General features: G+C 40.5%; 1 protein-coding gene across 3 annotated transcripts in view; it reads right to left on the reverse strand.

The window, feature by feature from the left end:
• The window catches only part of PARN (poly(A)-specific ribonuclease), a 167,762-nt gene that overhangs the window by 42,730 nt on the left and 106,771 nt on the right, over positions 1-18,261 (reverse strand). For 2 of the 3 annotated variants that reach the window (XM_060031775.1, XM_060031774.1), the window contains exon 22: positions 9,953-10,142. In XM_060031775.1, the coding sequence (XP_059887758.1) occupies positions 9,953-10,142 (190 nt within the window). Of the gene's footprint in view, positions 1-4,343; positions 4,790-9,952; positions 10,143-18,261 lie in introns of those variants that run through there. The other variant, XM_060031776.1, reaches the window with a different exon arrangement.

Genomic DNA, 18,261 nt, shown 5'->3' on the forward strand with positions numbered 1-18,261 from the left:
ACTTGATCAATCTTATCACAAAAATAGAGAAAAGAAGACTTTTTGTGTCACCCAATGTGATGCAACAGGAAATATACAACATCATCTAGGAAATGGTCTTGCCATTCAGTTCAGCCCTGAAGCTGATCAAGTGTATCGATCTAACTACCAGTTAATTACACAGTAGTAAGGTAACATGGTATACAACCTTATAAGAATGTTCCAGAATATGGGAACTTCTACAGAGCAAACAACTTGGTTCTTAAATCTACTGCAAAGGAGTGGGGGGTAGGGGAGAATTCACAGAGAGAAGGAATTCAGAGATTAAGACAGAAATGAGACACATCAACCAAATGTGATACGTGAATTTGTTTAGAAACTAGAGGTCAAACAAAACACTTATTTTAAAAAGTTTGTGAACAGAAAATCTGAACACCAGATATCTGATATTAAAGAGTTGTTATTAATTTTTGTATGTGGTAGAAGTACTGTAGTTTTGTTTAAAAATGATTGCTTATCTTTTTTATCATGATCTTCAGACTCATGACTGAAATGATTTGCTGTCTATGATTTATTTCAAAATTATCTGAAGGGGAGAGGGAGAGAAGGAGTACTGATTAAGTAGGACTGGTCACACACTGACTGTTGACACTTTGTGATAGCTAGATAGGCCTTCGTTGTGTTGTTTTCTCTACTTCTGTTTATATTTGAAATTTTTCTGTAATGAAAAGTTTTGGTATTCTTTAAAGCAGAAATTCAAAAGGGCCTCTCTTCTGCTCCCTAGGATATCACTTTTAAATGAAAAGACACAAGCTCTTAGATGTTTTCTTAGATGTGTGGTGATTACAGTTAAGACAATAGTCCCCTATTTGGCATGTACCTAGATGCAATCTGTTTGAGTACTTTCTTCCCTTGAGGATAAAGCTGCATACCAGACCTGGGAAAAGGTATAGGGGGCATGATGGATAGTGGAAAGAACGGGGCTCTGCAGATACCCTGGTTTCAAGCCCCAGTTCTTTGTCGAGAATTGTTTAATCTCCCTGAGTTTAAACTCTGGATTGTTCATCCAGTCAACCAAAATTTTTGGAGCAGCTGCTAGATGCCTGGCCCTGTTTGGAGTTCAGCAGTGATCAAAACAGGAACAGTCCTGTGAAATGGGGATAACCTCACCTCCCTCACAGTGCTGCTATGAGCATCACATGAGATAAAACATGAAAGACCTAGCTCAGAGACTGGCATTCAGGAATTTATTCATTCATTTAGTCACCAAACATCTGAGTACATCCTCTGGGTCAGACTCTAGGTTATGTGCTAGGGACATAAAGACAGAGAAAACATTGCACCTGCCTTGAAGGAAAACAGGAAAGTAAATCAATGATTATAGTGGTGAAAGCAACATATTTTAAGTTCTGAAAGGATAAAATTTTGGATCTAGAATTCTATATTCAAGCAACATTATCAATTATGAAGGTAAAATAGAGACACTGTTACAGAGTTTATTAACCATACACTATATACGCAAAAAAGAAAAAAAAATCACTCAAGGAAAAGATTACTTCCCTCAAAGAATATCTACACACAAAAGGCTGGGATATTTGGGAGATTCTCCTTTGGGTAGCAAAGCTTTAATGGCATAGGAATACATTTTCTTCTCTGTGCGCCCCATTATGCAACTTTTTCTCTTCAGAATACTGCATTTACACAGTCATATTATAGATGCTGTATACCCATTACCATCTCTTGGAATCAGGTTCTCAAGAAAGCACAAATGTACAGATACAAAAAAGTAGTAAAAATAAATAAATTAACAGCACTAACCAAAGAGAGAAGGGAGACAGAGAGACAGAATATATATGTGTTAAATTTTTAGTCTTTTTTAGAAGTGAACAAGATATAGAGAGACAGAATATATACGTATTAAATTTTTAATTGTTTTAGAAGTGAACAAGATATATTAGTCAAAGAAGATGAGAAACAGAGGTATAATTTAAAAGTATAGTGATAATAGATAAGGAAGAAAATGATAACAGTAGCTGCCACTGGGAAAAAGAACTGGGAGTGTGGAGCCAGGATTTTCCCCCCTTCATTTCATATTCTCCTGTACTATGTGAATTTTTTAAAATTATGTGCATTCATCACTCCAATGGTTTAAAAAGTGTCACAGGAAAACACTTTTTCTTCTAAAATATATGTAACTCACAAGACCTACAGTCAATCTGCCAACATTTACTCTGCCCAAATACAAGAAAGATATTAAGGTAGCTAGACTAGATAATTTTTATAGTCCTTTCCAGAAGCTAAGGGATATGCAAATTGTGGAGATGTCATTTGGTTAATATAAAGACACAGATGTAAAGTCAGTTCCTAAGCTATAGAACCAAGAAGAGAGCAAGAACTAAAAAAAAGGAAATTTCCCCAGGAAAATGCAGCAGTCAAAGCTAAACGGAGATTCCTGCGGTAGAACCAGGGGCAATAAAAAAGAAACAAGGGATGTCAACACTGAGAGGGAGTGAGGGGCCCCCATGGTAAGAGGGGCGGGGCTCAGGCTGTAGGGAAACATTCTGAGATGGGGGGTGGGGCAGCAGGGGTGGGGTCTGAAGGTGAGAGGCCACCAGTCGGAGCCACAGAACCACGAAAGCAATGAATATGCAAACAGAGGACTAAGACATAGAGGACAAAAAGGGCTGAGTACAAGTTTCTTCTGCTACAGACTGAGTGGTATCTAACCATCTAGAAATCATGGGGAGAAAGAGCTTCAAAGAAATTCTAGTATACAGATGGTAGATGGGAGTTTGAAAGACAGTACCCAGTGAACGGGTCAATGATCTTTTCTCTATTTGGTGTGTTGTCCTTATTATTTCAGTGTAGTAAAGGGCTTTCATAGGTTCACCCAATCTTATTTTTATTATATACCTCTTAAACAAAAGTTCTCCTGCTACAGGGATTTTCAAAACTCTAACTCAAAGGGCCTCAAGAGTTTGTATCAGTTTCCTCTTCATGCCCTACACTGTGTACAGTGTAAAAACACTTGGAATTTAAGAGCTAGAAGGAACTTTAACATTCTTTCTGACAAAATGCCTCACTTAAGATGAGAAAACAGAGACAAATCCTGGGCTCTTGCTGGTATTCACTGAAGGGAAGAGTGAATGAGGTCTTTCCCAAGGTACCCTTGGGAAAGAACCCAAGCTAGAAACCTTGTTTGTCCAGCTGCCTAGAAGTCAGTTCCCTTTCCACTCTGTGGCCTTGGTTGTCTCTAAGGCATTTTTCAGTCGGAGGAGAGAAAACACTTGCTCCACAGGCCCATTTATGAATAAATGTGTAAGCAGTGGGTCCTGGAACACAGTCTGCTTCATCAGAATTCTTCTTTGTCTCTAAAGGGCTCCCCACCCCGGCCCCTATTTCCTAATGTAATATGCATATTCAATTACTAACTGTTAACTTTAGATGAAAATTATATGAAATCTGAAAACCATAGGTTTGATATATGCTTTAGCATTTCCTACATAAGCAGGAATTCCCAGGAGCTACTACATTTTCAAGGAAGGCTGAAATTTAGTTTCACAGAAAGGGAAGGCTAGAAGGAAGAGACTGACCAAAGGGTTTTTCCCAACAGTTGAAATAAGCCAAAGGGCACATAACCCCTAGACATGATTGAACAAATCTCTGTAAGGGCAAAGTGGCTTTGGAAAACCATTTTCTTTAATTATAGAACATCGTTAATAAAATGAGAATGGTAATAGCATCTGTTTTCCAGGACTATTTCAAACATCAGTGTTTATTTATGGGGACTAAATATCTATTAGTGATATCTTAAATGTTTTCGCTTCCACTGTAAAGGAGGATTCTTCAAACACCATGCCAACCTGTACTTATTCAGAGCTCTTGCCACCAAACCAAATCTCCTTTTTCCCTTCTCAAGCAAATTTATGTCCAGTCCAGTTTCCCAAAGCCCCATCTTTTGTCCAGTAATCAACTATAAACTCCTTGAATACTCTGAATCTATTATAGAAAAGAAAAGAAGCCTACTGCCACAATACCAATGCAAACAGCAGAAGAAATGGACATCCACCTCTATGGGCAACACTAACAGCCAATCCTAGAAGCTCGGCTGTTGTGACGTGTCTTCCAAGGTCTCAGATCAATTCTCTAGAGCCAAAGAAGTGAGTCAAAGAGCCAACCATAAGGGCCCTGCACGATCTTAACTGGATCCTTCTAATTATGCCTGAATTTTTATGTTTATACTTATGTCATCTCCCCCATAGTTTAGTCCCTTATTTTCTTAAGAGTATTAACTTTTAAAGAAAGAGAGAGAGAGAAAAGGAACAAAAGCAACAATGTATCAAGCTTACAAAATGTAGAAGCAAAATATGAGCCAGAAGATCACAAAGGATGGGAGGGGGTTGATGGAAATATACTCTTGTAAGAATCTTACATTGTTCATGAGGCAATGTAATTTTCACTTGAAGATAAACTGGGATACATTAAAGAGGCGTATTATAATCTCTAGAGCAGTGCTTGGCCAACAGAAATATTTTGTGAGCCAGATACGCAATTTTAAATTTTCTAGGAGCCACCATTAAAACATAAATAAAAAGAAACAAATGAAAATAATTTTAATAATGTTTATTTCGCCCAATATATCAAAAATATTATCATTTCTACATGTAATCAATTCTTCAAAATCAGGTGTGTCTTAAATTTACAACATATCTCAGTTTGGACTAGCCACATCTGAAGTACTTGTTAGGCACATGTGGTCAGTGGCTACCACTGGGCAGAGTAGCTCTACAGCAGGGATCAGCAAACTTTTCTGTAAAGGAACAGATAGTGAACATTTTGAGTTTTGTGGGCCACACAGTCTCTGTCACAACTACCCAAATCTGCCACCGTAATGCAAAGCAGTCAGAGGCAATATGTAAATTAATAGGCACTGCTGTGTTCCAATAAAACTTTATAGGGCTTCCCTGGTGGCACAGTGGTTGAGAGTCCGCCTGCCGATGCAGGGGACACGGGTCTGTGCCCCGGTCCGGGAGGATCCCACATGCCGCGGAGCGGCTGGGCCCGTGAGCCATGGCCACTGAGCCTGTGCGTCCGGAGCCTGTGCTCCGCAACGGGAGAGGCCACAACAGTGAGAGGCCCGCGTACTGCAAAAACAAACAAACAAAAAAAAACATGTGGGCCTGATTTGGCCTATGGACTACAGTTTGCCAACCATTACTCTGGAGCAATGACAAAAAATAACACAAAAACGTATAAGCAAAAAGTTGACAGGGAAGATAAAATGGGAGGCTATAATATCAGTAAGTACTAAATAACACACAATTCATCCAAAAAGCGACAGAAAACAGAAGGACACAGAACGAGCAGGACAAGTAGGAAACAAATACCAAGATGGAAGACAGGCTCACCTGTATCATTAATTAGATTAAGTATAAAAAGCGGGGCTTGTCAGAGTGAATAAAAAAGCAATACTCAACCATAAGCTGTTTATAAGCAATCTACTTTAATTATAAAGACAAATAAGTTGCCAGTAAAAGGCAAACACCTACAAGAAACAAGAGTGGCTATGTTAATATAGGACACAATAAACATCAAAAAAAGGTTATTTCTATAACTGAAGAGAAATGTTCCACAACGATAAAAGGGGCAATTCATTAAGAAGACATACCAATCCAAAATGGGCATATACCTATCAAAACAGTTTCATGAAGCAAAAATTGATATAATTAATGGAGAATTAAATCCACAACCATAGTTGGAGATTTCAATACCACTCTCAGTAGCTAAAAGAAAAAGTAGACAACCACCCCCCCAAAAAACCCCAATCAGTAAAGATATAGAAGAGCTGAGCAAAACCATGAACCAACATAACTTAAAATGATATTAATGGAATATCACACTCACTCAAGTCCACATAGAACATGCACCAAGACAGACCACATGTCAGTCCATAAATAAGTCTCAATAATTATCAAAGAAGTTCTAAATAACTCATGTGTTAAAGAAGAAAGCACAAGAGAAATTAGAAAATAGTTTGTAATAGATGACAGTGAAAAGACAACACCTCAAAATATGTGGAGGGCAGTTAAGCAAAAACTAAAGGAAAATTCACTAGAAAAGAAGAAACATAAAATCGAGGAGTTAAGTTCCCACCTTACAATGGGAGAATAACATTTAAATCCAAAACTATTAAATTCAAATAAGCAAAAGAAATAATAAGAAGAGTATAAATAAATGAAAAAGCAAGACACAAATATAATAGAGAAAAACCCATAAAGTTAAAAGTTGGTTCTTAGAAAGAATTAATTGATAAACATCTAGCAAGGAAAAGAGAGAGAAAACACAAATTACTAGTATTAGGAATTTTTAAAGGGACATAAATATAGATCCTACAGATACTGAAATTATAAGGGAGTATTTTGAGCTAATAATTTTATGCTAACAAATTTGACAACTTAAATAAAATGGAATATTCCTTGGAAAACTAAATTCCTAAGTGATACAAGAAGAAATAGAAAAGCTAAATAGTCCCATATCTATTAAAGAAATTGAGTTCATAATCAAAAACGTTTCCATAAAAAACTCTTATGCCCAGATGTCTTCACTAGTAAACCCAACCAATAATTTAGGGGAAAAAAAAAAGTCCTATACACACTGTCACAAAATAATAGAAGAGGAACTTCTTAACTATACTAGTTCTATGAGGTCAGAATAATCCTGAACCAAAACTTGACAAAGATGTAAAAAAAGAGAAAATTACAATCTAATATTCCTCATCCTCATGAACAAAGATAAAAAAAAATTTAACAGTATATTCAAATCCAACATGTAAAAAGGATAATACATCATGACCCAGTGGAATTTCTCCCAGGAATACAAATCCAATTAAGCATTCAAAACCCAATCAGTGTCATGCAAAATACTTACAAAGGCCAAAACCCTATGACAATTTTAAAAGATACAGAAAAAGCATGTGAAAATATCCAACATCTATTCATGACACAAAGGCTTAGCAAACTGGAAATGGAGGAGAACTTTCTCATCCTGAAAAAAGACTTGTATGGACAACCTAAGAATTATAGTTCAAGGGGAAACACTGAACTAACTTCCCCTCTCTAATACTGGAAGCAAGGCAAGGATATCTACTCTTCCCACTTTAACAATATACCAAAGGTGCTAGTTGGTACAATAAAGCAAGAAAAAGAAATAAAAGACATAAAGATTGGAAAAGAAATAAAACTGTGTAAATTAAAAACTCTGCAGAATATTAAGAAAAAACCCAACCTATCAGAATAAGTGAATTTTAAAACATTGCAGGATACAAGGTCAATATACAACAATTAATTATATGTCTATAGAGAAGCTGCAAACAATTTGAAAATGAAACTTAAGAAACAATTCCATTTCTGACAGCATAAATAAGATAAATATTTAGGGAAAAATTAACATAAGACATGTAAGACTTCTACAGTAAAAACTATAAAACAGGTCTAGTGAAGAAAGACAAGATCGTTCTAAAATTTATGTGGAATACAAAGGATCTAGAATAGTCAAAACAATATGAAAAAGAACTATGTTGGAGGGTTTATGCTACCTGATTTTAAGACTTACTATAAAGTCAGAAAAAAGCAAGTGTGGTATTGGCATAAGAATAGTATAAAAATGAGTGGAACAGATCCAGAAATAGATCTAAACATACATGGTCAATTTATTTTTGACAGAAGTGTCAAGTTAATTTAACAAGGAAAGGAAAGTCTTTTTAACAAATGTTGCCAGAACAACTAGATATCCATATGGAAAAAACTAAACCCTGACTCCTACCTCATACAAAATTAATTTGAAATGGGTCAGACTTAAATGTAAAAGCTAAAACTATAAACCTTCTAGAAGAAAGGTTTCTAGAAAATAATTGTAACCTTAGGTAGGCAAAGTTTTGGAATGGGGAAAAAAACCACTAACCATTAACAAAAAAAAATTAATAGGACTTCATCAACATTAAAAATATCTGCTCATCAAAATACATCACTAATAAAATGAATATACTATCCCAGACTCAAAAAATGTATTTGCAGCACAAAGGATGTGTATCCAGAATATATAAAAGAACACCTACAAATCTACAGTAAAAAGACAAACAACCTAATTAGAAAATGGGCAAGCAACTTAAATATCCACCTCAAGCAGAAGATATTTGAATGGTCAAGAAGCACACAAAAAGGTGGTCAACAAGAGAAATGCAAATTAAAATCACAATGCAATACCATCTTATCTCTTCTAGAATGGCTAAAAAAGACTGACAGCACTAAGTGTTGTCAAGGATGTGGAGCAACTGGAACTTTCATATAATACTGGGGGAATATAAAATGGTACATCCACTTTGGAGAACTGTTCGGTTGTTCTTATGAAGTTTAACATACATCTATCCTAAGAACCAACAATTCTAATCTTAGATATTTACTCAACAGAAATGAAAACATATGCCCACAAAAAATTTTTTATAGGAATGTTTATAGCAGTCTGATTTATAATAGTCCCACCTGGAAACAACCCAAATGTCCACCAACAGGAGACCAGGTTAAGGCTGTATATTCATACAATGAAGTAATACTGAATAATAAAAATTAACGTACTCAGGCTTCCCTGGTGGTGCAGTGGTTAAGAATCCGCCTGCCAATGCAGGGGACATGGGTTCGAACCCTGGTCCAGGAAGATCCCACATGCCGGGGAGCAACTACTGAACCTACACTCTAGAGCCCGAGCGCCGCAACTACTGAAGCCCACGTGCCTAGAGCCCATGCTCCACAAGAAGAGAAGTCACTGCAATGAGAAGCCCGCGCACCGCAACGAAGAGTAGCCCCCGCTCACCGCAACTAGAGAAAGCCCACGCACAGCAAGGAAGACCCAACACAGCCAAAAATAAATAAATATATTTTAAAAAAATTAATGTACTCCTGATACACACAACATTAAGGATGAATTTCAAAAACAGGTTAAGTGAAAGAAGCCAAACATAATACCAAATGATTCCATTTTTTATAAATTCCAAGAATAATCAAAATTAATCCACAGTGATAGAAATTTGAAATAGTTGCTTAGGACACTGGGGGCTTGGAGTTGCTTGAAAAGGGGCACAACAAAATTTTGAGGCGGGGAGATAGAAATGTCCTACATCTTGCTTTCAGTGGTGGTCACCTGTGTATATGTAACTTAAAACTCCTTGAACTAAACATTTTAGATCTGTATATTTTATTATGTTATAATATAAGGTATGTTACTTATACCTCAATTTAAAAAATCTCTAAAAAACCATTTAAAAAGTAGGGAGGGCAATCCAGAATATTAACAGTGGTTGCTTCTGGGTGGTGGGATTACGGCTAATTTTTTCTTTGTTAATTCACACTTTTCTCTTCTTTACAATTTTCTATAAGGAACTCCCCCCCACCACAATTTCTATACCTATGTTTTATAGTTTCACAAAGATTCTAAAATATCACCAGCATTTATCTTCTGAAAGTAGGAAAACAGGTAAGTAAAGGAAGTGTGTATCAAGTTCTCTTTCTACAGCAGGCATGTGGTGCAGTGTCTACGTGGGCGATGAAAGGGGTTCAGAAGCTCAGCCAGAAGCAACGTGGCAGCCTGGGAAGAGGAAGAGATCAGACAGAAGAGTTCACCTCTGACCCTGGCTTTCTTACTAAATGGTGGGCAAGTCATAGAGCCCCTGTTTCTTCACCCCTAAAATGGGAATAAGATGTATCCCCTTGTCTGCCTCATCAGGGTTTTGTGAATGTTAACTGAAATGGTCTATATAGCACAGAAGGAATTAATGGAGTAGTAACTTCTGATATTATGTGAAAAGTTAGAAAAAAATCTTTCTCACAAGTCAGATTTACTACTTACAGTCCTATAAGAAGCAGCGAGAAGAGCTTTGCTAGAACGACGCTGCCCTTTCAAATCGACAGCCAAGAACTCTTACCTATTGGCGTGGTAACAGTGATTCTGCAAAGCATAGGAGATGCACTGCGTGTTTAACCGCTTTCTCTCAACCTCCTTCCAACTATCTTCTGTCCACTTTCTCTTGATCTGCTTCTCCTCATGCTTTGTCCCCACATATTCAGCATACGTCTGGATCCGATAGCTCTCTGCATATCTGCTGGTATTGACAGCTACAAGGAAAAGAAAAAATCCTTATCAAAGAGTCTCGCCTAGCCCCAGGGATGTCACTTCAGAAAGGTGGACTGAGGTAGTCAAAGGAGCCCTGGGGTGAGGTCTGCACTCCCAACCCCGCTCTGCCATTTAGAAGCCAGGTGGCCATAGGCTCTCCACATCTGAGTTTTCTCACCTGGAGAAGAGACGGTCACTGCTCCTTAATCTCCCTTACAGTGTGAAAATGCTCTGTAAACTATTCAATAACCAGAATGATGTAAGCAAAACGTTAATTTTCAGAATATTTGCAGGTAGCATTACAGCCTGAAAATTACTCCTTTTCAGAGTAAGAAAATGAAAAACAAAACAAAACCACTAAGGGAAAACTGTAAACCCTCACTTATTTTGTTAAAAATAAAGATGACAAGAAAAGCAATATTGACAGCAGTGCTGATCACTGTGTCAAATAGCAAAGGTCTACCATATGTCTGTGTCCGGTGCTTTGCGTACATGATGTCTAATCTTCACAATGCACTTGCAAGGGAGAATTGTCTTTATTGAATATGAGAAAGCAGGTGCACAGAGGTCGGGGGGATTGCTGCAGGCCGCACCGTGGGCCAGCGGCAGTGCTGGGCGGCAAAACCAGGCTGCTTCGACCCTAAGGCCAGGGCCCTGCCTGCCGTTCCGCACTTCACTTTGGACTCTGCAGATTCAAGATATTCCCACAGTACTCGAGACCTGCCTCTTCTCCTTCTGCTTTGAAAGCCTGCTAATTCTCTGTAATGTGCCTCTGGCAGAAGTCCCTGAAAACTAGAGCTGGTTCCCTCTTTGGTGTTAATGCCTGACTAAGGCTGGGTCCGTCTTGCTGCCTCCTTCTTGGAGGGTGGGGGATGGAACGTACAGGTGGCCTGGGAGTGAGGACCCACGGAAACCGGGAGGATGGGCCGCCATGTGCTGGCTCCAGCTTCTGCAGTGTGAGCACACACTCCCTGGCCCACTATCACTGCCACTGGTTATTACCCACACTAGCAGCAAGACCGTAAGAGCCGGGCAATGCTGGCAGGGGCTGCCAGACTTGGGACCCGGGCAGCTGCAAAAGCACCATGACGTCTGAAATAGAGTATACCCACTTCTGTATACCCACTTCTAGCAAAGTTCTTGGATCAGAGTAGTTCCCAGTAAATATTATGTAAATGAGGCATGGCAGAATGCAGCAAGAGGTGACGGACACACCAGAACTAGACAAGGGGCTCCAGTGCTTCAGAGGCCTTAAACCACAGGGAAAGACAACCGGATGAGAGGCAGATACTACCCACATACCCAGCCCCTGACACTTTCATCTTCACTCCAAGTGGACCAGATCTGCCTAAAACTTCTCAGCACGATAGGAGTTTATAGAATGTCATGCCCTAAATGTTTAGCCATCTAAAGAGCAAAGCAAAATAAAACAACAAAAAGAAAAATAAGAAAAGACACCTACTCTTATTATGCACCCCAATGTTCATTGCAGCACTATTTACAATAGCCAGGTCATGGAAGCAACCTAAATGCCCATCGACAGATGAATGGATAAAGAAGATGTGGCACATATATATACAATGGAATATTACTCAGCCATAAAAAGGAACAAAACTGGGTCCTTCGTAGAGACGTGGATGGACCTAGAGACTGTCATACAGAGTGAAGTAAGTCAGAGAAAAACAAATATCGTATATTAACGCATATATGTGGAACCTAGAAAAATGGTACAGATGAACCAGTGTGCAGGGCAGAAACAGAGACACAGATGTAGAGGACAAACATATGGACACCAAGGGAGGAAAGTGGCAGAGGTGGGGTGGAGGGGGTGAGATGAATTGGGAGATTGGGATTGACATATATACACTAATATGTATGAAATGGATAACTAATAAGAACCTGCTGTATAAAAAAACAAAATAAAATTCAAAAAAATTCTTTTTTACTAAGAAGTTTGCTGTACTTTTCAAATATTCACTCCAGAGTTTAACAGGAAAAAAAGAAAAGAAAAGAAAACAACCCTAAGGGTATTAAAGAACTTTCACGTTATCCCAAGGAAGTAGATTGAGTTAGTGAAATGTGAGCTCAAAACAGCATATGCTCTGACTCACTACAAGGAGGGAAACAGAAAGTACCCAGCTCTGCAGCTACACTATCGACCAAAGTCACTCAGATCAGAGAACCACAGAAACAGGATCCTTTCTTTAAAATCTTATTCCTCAGGACAGTTACTCTTCTTGCTTTCAACGGACTACACTTCTGAATTTCTTGGCTCATTTATCTAACTGCCCCACAATCTGTATACCCAACAAACATCATCCATCGGTGCCTCTGTCTAGCAGCTGCTCACTGGGTGTCTGTCCCAGGGACGATGCTAGATATTCGGTAAAACAAGATGCAATTTCCACCCTCTTGAGCTCACCCTGTCACATGCAAGCTTTATGCAGTTTCCTGTAAGCTTGAGACTACCTACTAAAACAGGTACATCTATCAATGCGATACATGAGAACCCACAGATTCTACATGATTATTCTGTCCTGATCGTTGGCAAATGAGCATCTCCTGGATTTTTGTCTTTAAGTTTCATTCCTTACTCAGGCAGGTTGATTTTGAAGTGTGCCCCACAGGGATGACATGTGCAATAATGCCTCTCTCGAGTTTAATTTGGATTACCAAGTAAAAGAGTAGGCTTGAGTCAACATTCCTCCTGAAAGCAGAGGTGATGATAGGGTCATAAAGGAGCCAAGATGATCTACTTAACAGCATTTGATTGTTTCCAGTAACGTAGCTCTCAGCCCCATGGACAAATGTTTCAAAAATTCCCTAACCATGGTGGGGAATTTATCTGAGCACATTTGGAATTAGGATCACTTAAAGGGGGAAACAAATAACAATCCACTTTCCACGGCTGGCCTTCACATGGCAATAATTTACCAGCATTCCTTCAAGTCCCAGCAGCTTTGCAGCTCTCGGCCTTTAATCTGGAAGCCAAGCTCTGGCCCAGAGCCACCCTTCTAATGGATGAATCAGCAAAATGAATTGGCTGTCAGCTGTGTCCTCCAGTGATTCCAGCTCGCCTGTCAGAAGCAGCGTGGCTCAGGCAGCTTGGTAACACTAACCTTTTCCAAATTTGTCAGGAAAATGATTCAAGGCCATCTTTTGGCTGTGCCACTTTGTGAAAGCCACTGCAAAACCAAACACGGTGAAGGCCCTTCCTGGTTCCTTGTGCGTGAGTGAGAGCAGCTCCTCTCCCACAGTCTCACCCACCCATGGCTTCACTGTGCCGGGTCTGCTGTCTCGACACTTTGTGCATTTAATCTTCACAACCACCCCATGAGGAAGAGATGTTCTAGTCATCACACAGATAAAGAGACTGAGCATCAGGGGAGCCGAGCAGCTTGCTTATGGTCTCATAGGGTGAGCAACAAGGCTGGTATGAAACCAAGACGTGACTTTTTTCTAAAACATAACACTGTCGCAAGTCTGACATATATTTGTGTATATTTATGTGTCCATTTAGATGGACGATTATCTTATAAAATGCTTTCTTTAGAGGAGTTTTAAAGAACTACTTAAAATGTTGAGATTTTTTTCTAAAAATGTAGACCCTTCCATTACTGTCAAGCAAAAAATCTCTCCAACTAAGTTGAGAGATACATAATGTTCACGGACAAGAACACTTAACATAAGACATAGAGTCCTTCCTAAATTTATCTCTAGATTTAATGCAGTTTCAGTTTAAAAAATTCCAATGTTTTAATAAAACAATGAAAAAATTTTAAATGAGATTTAAAAAAAAAAATAATCTCAACAGAACACAGAGCAGTGGTAGCCAGGGACTGGGGGAAGAGGTCAACCGCCAAAGGGATGAGGGAATTCTGGGAGTGATGGACCTGTCCTGTATCTTGATTGTGGTGGAGGTTACATGATGATGTGCATTTGTTAAGATGAAGACCTGGGCAACAGAACAGTGTATATTTCACTGTATATAAATTACACCTCAATTATTCTGTGGAATTTGAAAGGTTGATTCCAAATTTTAAAGGGAAGACAAATGGCCAATGATTAGCCCAAACATTTCTGAAGAAGAATAAGGAAGGGAGACTTGCCTTGATAGCTAAAAAAGCTTATTGTAAACCTGTAGTACTTAAGACAGTGTAGTAATGGGACAGAGATAAACAAACTGACCAGTGGTACAGAAGAACCTAGAAACAGACCTATGCATCTGTGAAACTTTGATTTTTGACAGAGGCAGCATGACACTGGGCAAAAGGAAAAGTTGGAAAAATTGTTTATCCACAGGAAGAAAAAAAGAAATTGGATTCTTACTCACACCAGGCCAAAAAATCAACTCCAGATGGATGAAGCACTTAAATGTCAAAAGCAAACTTTGAAAACTTGAAAAGAAAATAGAAGTGAATATCTTCCGGAGCTTGAAGTAGGAAAGAATTTATGAAGATACAAAAAACGTTAAGCATTAAAAAAAAGATCAATAAGTTTGGCTACATTAATACGAAAACTCTTGGCCACCCGAAGACACTTTAAAGAGAGGGAAGACAATCTACACACTGGGAGAAGATATTTGTGACACATACAACTGATGGAGGATTAGTACCAGCATACATAAAAATGCCTACAAATCAGTAAGAGAACACCTAACAGAAAAATGGGGAAAAGACACGAAAAGCATTCATAGTCGTTTCACAGAAAAGGGAGCATATAACGCCAATAATTATATAAAGAGTTGCTCAACCTCAGGCAAAGGCAAATCAGGAGCACAGTAAGGTATCATTTTGTAGATCTGTAGAGGGAAAGGGAGAGGGAGGGCGAAGGGGGGTGCGGGGAGGTGAGGGGAAGGAGAGAGCGGGGGAGAGAGAGAGGGAGAGAGAGAGAACCAAAAAAGCAAGAAAATGATCAGCATGACTTTCAGAAGAGTGACTGCCACCCACAGCGGATCAGGGGGATGGGATGGGGAGGAACAACAGGTAAATGTACTTATTAACAATATTTTAGCTCTTTGGTTGAGTGGTGGTTTCACAGACGTTCATTACATTTTAAACAAATTGTTTAGTTTTGCTGTTGTTTTACACTGTCCAACTCCTAAGGGCCATTTCTGAGACTAAGTTAGAAGGGCTCTCTGTAAGACGAGGTAAGAGTTACTCCAGTTTCAATGTCTTCAGTGATAAGAAGGTGTCCCTGAATGGTCCGTGTGCTGCAAACAATCACGGCTGCTGAAACGCCAGGCTTCTCAGACCTTCCGAGGGAGGCTGAGGACATTTGTGCAGCCTGGTTATTAAGCGGCTGCAATCACTTTACTGCAGCAACTGCTGGAGGGGGTGGGGTGGGGGGAGCATCAGGAAACTTCAGAAGCAGTCACACACCGTTAGTCCCGCATTTTCTGCAGTGGCTACCCTCAGCCAACATCAGGTTCTCAGTCAGTTTCTAAGGGAATTACCTATAATGCTTATCAATCCAATGGTTACAAGAAAGAGAAATATTTATTGGTTACTTATTCTGCCAGGTATGGAAAAATCCTGTAAGGATTATCCTGACTCTGTAGATAAGGACACTGAAGCTCAGAAGAAGTGACTAGTTCAAGGTCTCAAAGATGACAAGTGTTGGGATCCAAACCAAAGCCACATTCTTTTCATGACACCATGTGCACTGGAAGCGTCCCAGACCGTGTCATTTAGAGTTAACACAGGCAAATGCCTCTGTCTGCAAGAGACTCAGAGTCTGTCCACCTCTCTATACAACAGTTATGAAAAAAGCAGAAGGAATCTCTCCGTGATAACCTGGTATGCTAACCGCCCACCCGAAGTGACGTGTGCTGACAGTGGCCTCTGCCAGCTTTGCAGACACAAACCCTACACCCTACCCACCAACGTGTGCTTTAATGCTCTACGGTGCCCACTTCTGACACCCTTCATGACCTCTCCTGACCCCTCCCTCAGCCGCCAGCCTGGAGCCCTGCACCACTGTGCCCTCATTCTGGGTTTTCACCCCACACCAGGAGGGCACCAAACATCGCTTTGTGTTTGCTTGCTTATTTACATGTGAACATACCAGATTCAGAAGTTTTCTCATATTCCATATAATTTGATCAACTATGGGTTTTCAACAGCATGACCATTTTCTGACTTTTACCAGAGAGAGAATGGAGGGTTTTATCTCAGATTCCACGGGAGAACCAACTTTACAAAAACACTCAACCCTAATAATGGTCACTAAGAACATTTGCCTGTGTTCAAAAAAACTGATCTTGGGTGTACCTCCCCTCAACCCACACAAAGAACTAGGCGGATACTAAGGTGCACACAGGAATCGGTGGTCTGTCAGAAGCACGTGCAGTACAGCTATTTCCAGGGTGCCCAAGAGGTGAGAGCGGGCGAGCCTGCCCAGGAGACAACAGCCCTATTTTACCCTTGCCAGTCCATCCTCTTCTGTAAAACCCTGCAGAGTCTTCAAGATAAAGTGCAAACCTGCTAGAGGACGTCAGGGCCTTTAGCTTGGTCCAGCCCTCACTTCAACGCTGACTCTTTCCCCACGTTTACCCAGGCGCTCTTGGAGGGAACGGACCTTAGCTTATTCATCCGTGTAGCGCCTGGGCTCTACCATGGTACTTTGGCAGGAATTTCATCTGACATTGTGGAAGGAGGGAAGAAACACAGCTTTTGTACCTGCTGTCAGCTTGTTTCTACTCAAGAGAAGAAAGCCAGAACCAGGATACATATTCACAACATCTTCAGTGAAAAATTCCATGAGGAAGGGTGGTTCAGCAGATGAAGAGTCCTGGGCTAGAAACAAGAAGAGCTGGCTCTGACTCTGAAGGGCAGGCTCCCCTGGGCAGGAGCAGTCTGTGCACATTGCCACACCTGAGCCTCACAGCAACGCTGGGAAAGAAATGGCAACGGCCCTTGACAGCAGACTCGGCGAGGCCAATGCACCTGCCCCGGGCACATGGTCAGGACCCAGGGCTTGTGATTCCTTGTCCCTTGCTCTTCGTACATTGCATACTTATCCAATAAAGGGTTGCTTGGTTGTTTGTTTGTACAGTACTAAGGCTAGGGAATTCCCTGGCGGTCCAGTGGTTAGGACTCTGCACTTTCACTGCTGAGGGCCTGGGTTTGATCCCTGGTCGGGGAACTAAGATACCACAAGCCTTGCACCACAGCCAAAAAAATAAATAGAAATAAAAAAATAAAGTAGTAAGGCTAAAGAGTGAAAACTAAGGCACATGAAAGAGATCCAAGCACTGTAAAGAGCACAGCAGAAATAATGGAGCAAGAGGCAGAAGGGAAATGGGTTCATTGACTTCTGCTTTCCCCAAGCCTCTATCACAGCACCTGACATGCAAGAGACACTCAGGAAATGAAATGCACTACGGCCAAGGGAGCAAGCTCAGGCCACGATGCTTAAAAAGATGTGAAGGGCAGAGTGTGAGAGCAAGAACAGCTGAGCGTTCACAGAACCGGGCTCGTACCCCCCGGCACTGGGTGGTTGGTACCGTGCGGGCAGGTGCTGTGAGCCCTGTGACGGATAAGGACCAGAGCAAACTCAACAGGCGCCCGGAGAGGAAGTGGGTCCCATCCTGGTTCCGCCACATACAAGTCACGCCTACGACTCCGTGCCCTCTCCACGTCACCCCCTCATTCTGCTCACGGCTCCCACACCTCATTTCACCTCAGAGTCTCTAGTTAAGGCCAAGGAAGTGGATGGGAATTCCCTGGCGGTCCAGTGGTTAGGGCTCCACGCTCTCACTGCCGAGGGCCCAGGTTCGATCCCTGGTTGGGGAACTAAAATCCCACAAGCCATGCGGTGTAGCAGAAAAAAAAAAAAAACTAAAGATGTGGAGAAGAAAACACTCTCCACAAACTGGACAAAGGCTGACCTGTAGACATGGTGACATTTACTTAAAATCTACACAAAGGGAGGCAACGAAGTCAAATGGGAAAACCACAGGTTCCAAGGCGACAGTGGCCTAGGTTCAAATCCTGCCCCCGATTTTAACTTGCCTGAGGCAAGTCACCTGCCTCCCTGGGCTTCCCTTTCTTTATCCATAAAACGGGCATATCTACCGACCTCAGAAAGCTATTAGGAAGGGCAGAGAGTACATACACA

The sequence above is a fragment of the Delphinus delphis genome, chromosome 15 (assembly GCF_949987515.2).
Source record: "Delphinus delphis chromosome 15, mDelDel1.2, whole genome shotgun sequence".
NCBI classification, from domain to species: Eukaryota; Metazoa; Chordata; class Mammalia; order Artiodactyla; family Delphinidae; genus Delphinus; species Delphinus delphis.